General features: G+C 65.9%; 1 protein-coding gene across 1 annotated transcript in view; it reads left to right on the top strand.

The window, feature by feature from the left end:
* LOC102375590 (SKI family transcriptional corepressor 2-like) overlaps window positions 1-607 on the top strand; it is a gene marked incomplete at its 5' end in the record, with an annotated part of 36,944 nt that overhangs the window by 298 nt on the left and 36,039 nt on the right. The window contains 2 exons of the mRNA XM_006038351.3: window positions 73-166; window positions 361-602. Of these exons, the coding sequence (XP_006038413.1) occupies window positions 73-166; window positions 361-602 (336 nt within the window). The remainder of the gene's footprint in view (window positions 1-72; window positions 167-360; window positions 603-607) is intronic.

Below are 607 nucleotides of genomic sequence, written 5' to 3'. Positions count from 1 at the left end.
CTGGAGATCCTGTGCCGGGCCGGGGCCATGCCCATCTCGTCGCGGCGCTGCGGCATGATCACGAAGCGCGAGGCGGAGCGGCTCTGCAAGTCTTTCCTGGGCGAGAACCGCCCGCCCAAGCTGCCGGACAACTTCGCCTTCGACGTGTCGCACGAGTGCGCCTGGGGTTGCCGCGGCAGCTTCGTGCCGGCGCGCTACAACAGCTCCCGCGCCAAGTGCATCAAGTGCAGCTACTGCGCCATGTACTTCTCGCCCAACAAGTTCATCTTCCACTCGCACCGCACGCCCGACGCCAAGTACACGCAGCCCGACGCCGCCAACTTCAACTCCTGGCGCCGCCACCTCAAGCTCACCGACAAGAGCGGGGTTGCCGCGGCAGCTTCGTGCCGGCGCGCTACAACAGCTCCCGCGCCAAGTGCATCAAGTGCAGCTACTGCGCCATGTACTTCTCGCCCAACAAGTTCATCTTCCACTCGCACCGCACGCCCGACGCCAAGTACACGCAGCCCGACGCCGCCAACTTCAACTCCTGGCGCCGCCACCTCAAGCTCACCGACAAGAGCCCCCCCGACGAGCTGGTCTTCGCCTGGGAGGACGTCAAGGCCAT

Source organism: Alligator sinensis, unplaced genomic scaffold (assembly GCF_000455745.1).
Source record: "Alligator sinensis unplaced genomic scaffold, ASM45574v1 scaffold1932_1, whole genome shotgun sequence".
NCBI lineage: Eukaryota > Metazoa > Chordata > Crocodylia > Alligatoridae > Alligator > Alligator sinensis.
The sequence above is the reverse complement of the archived record's forward strand: the minus strand, read 5'-3'. Positions and strand labels throughout refer to the sequence as shown.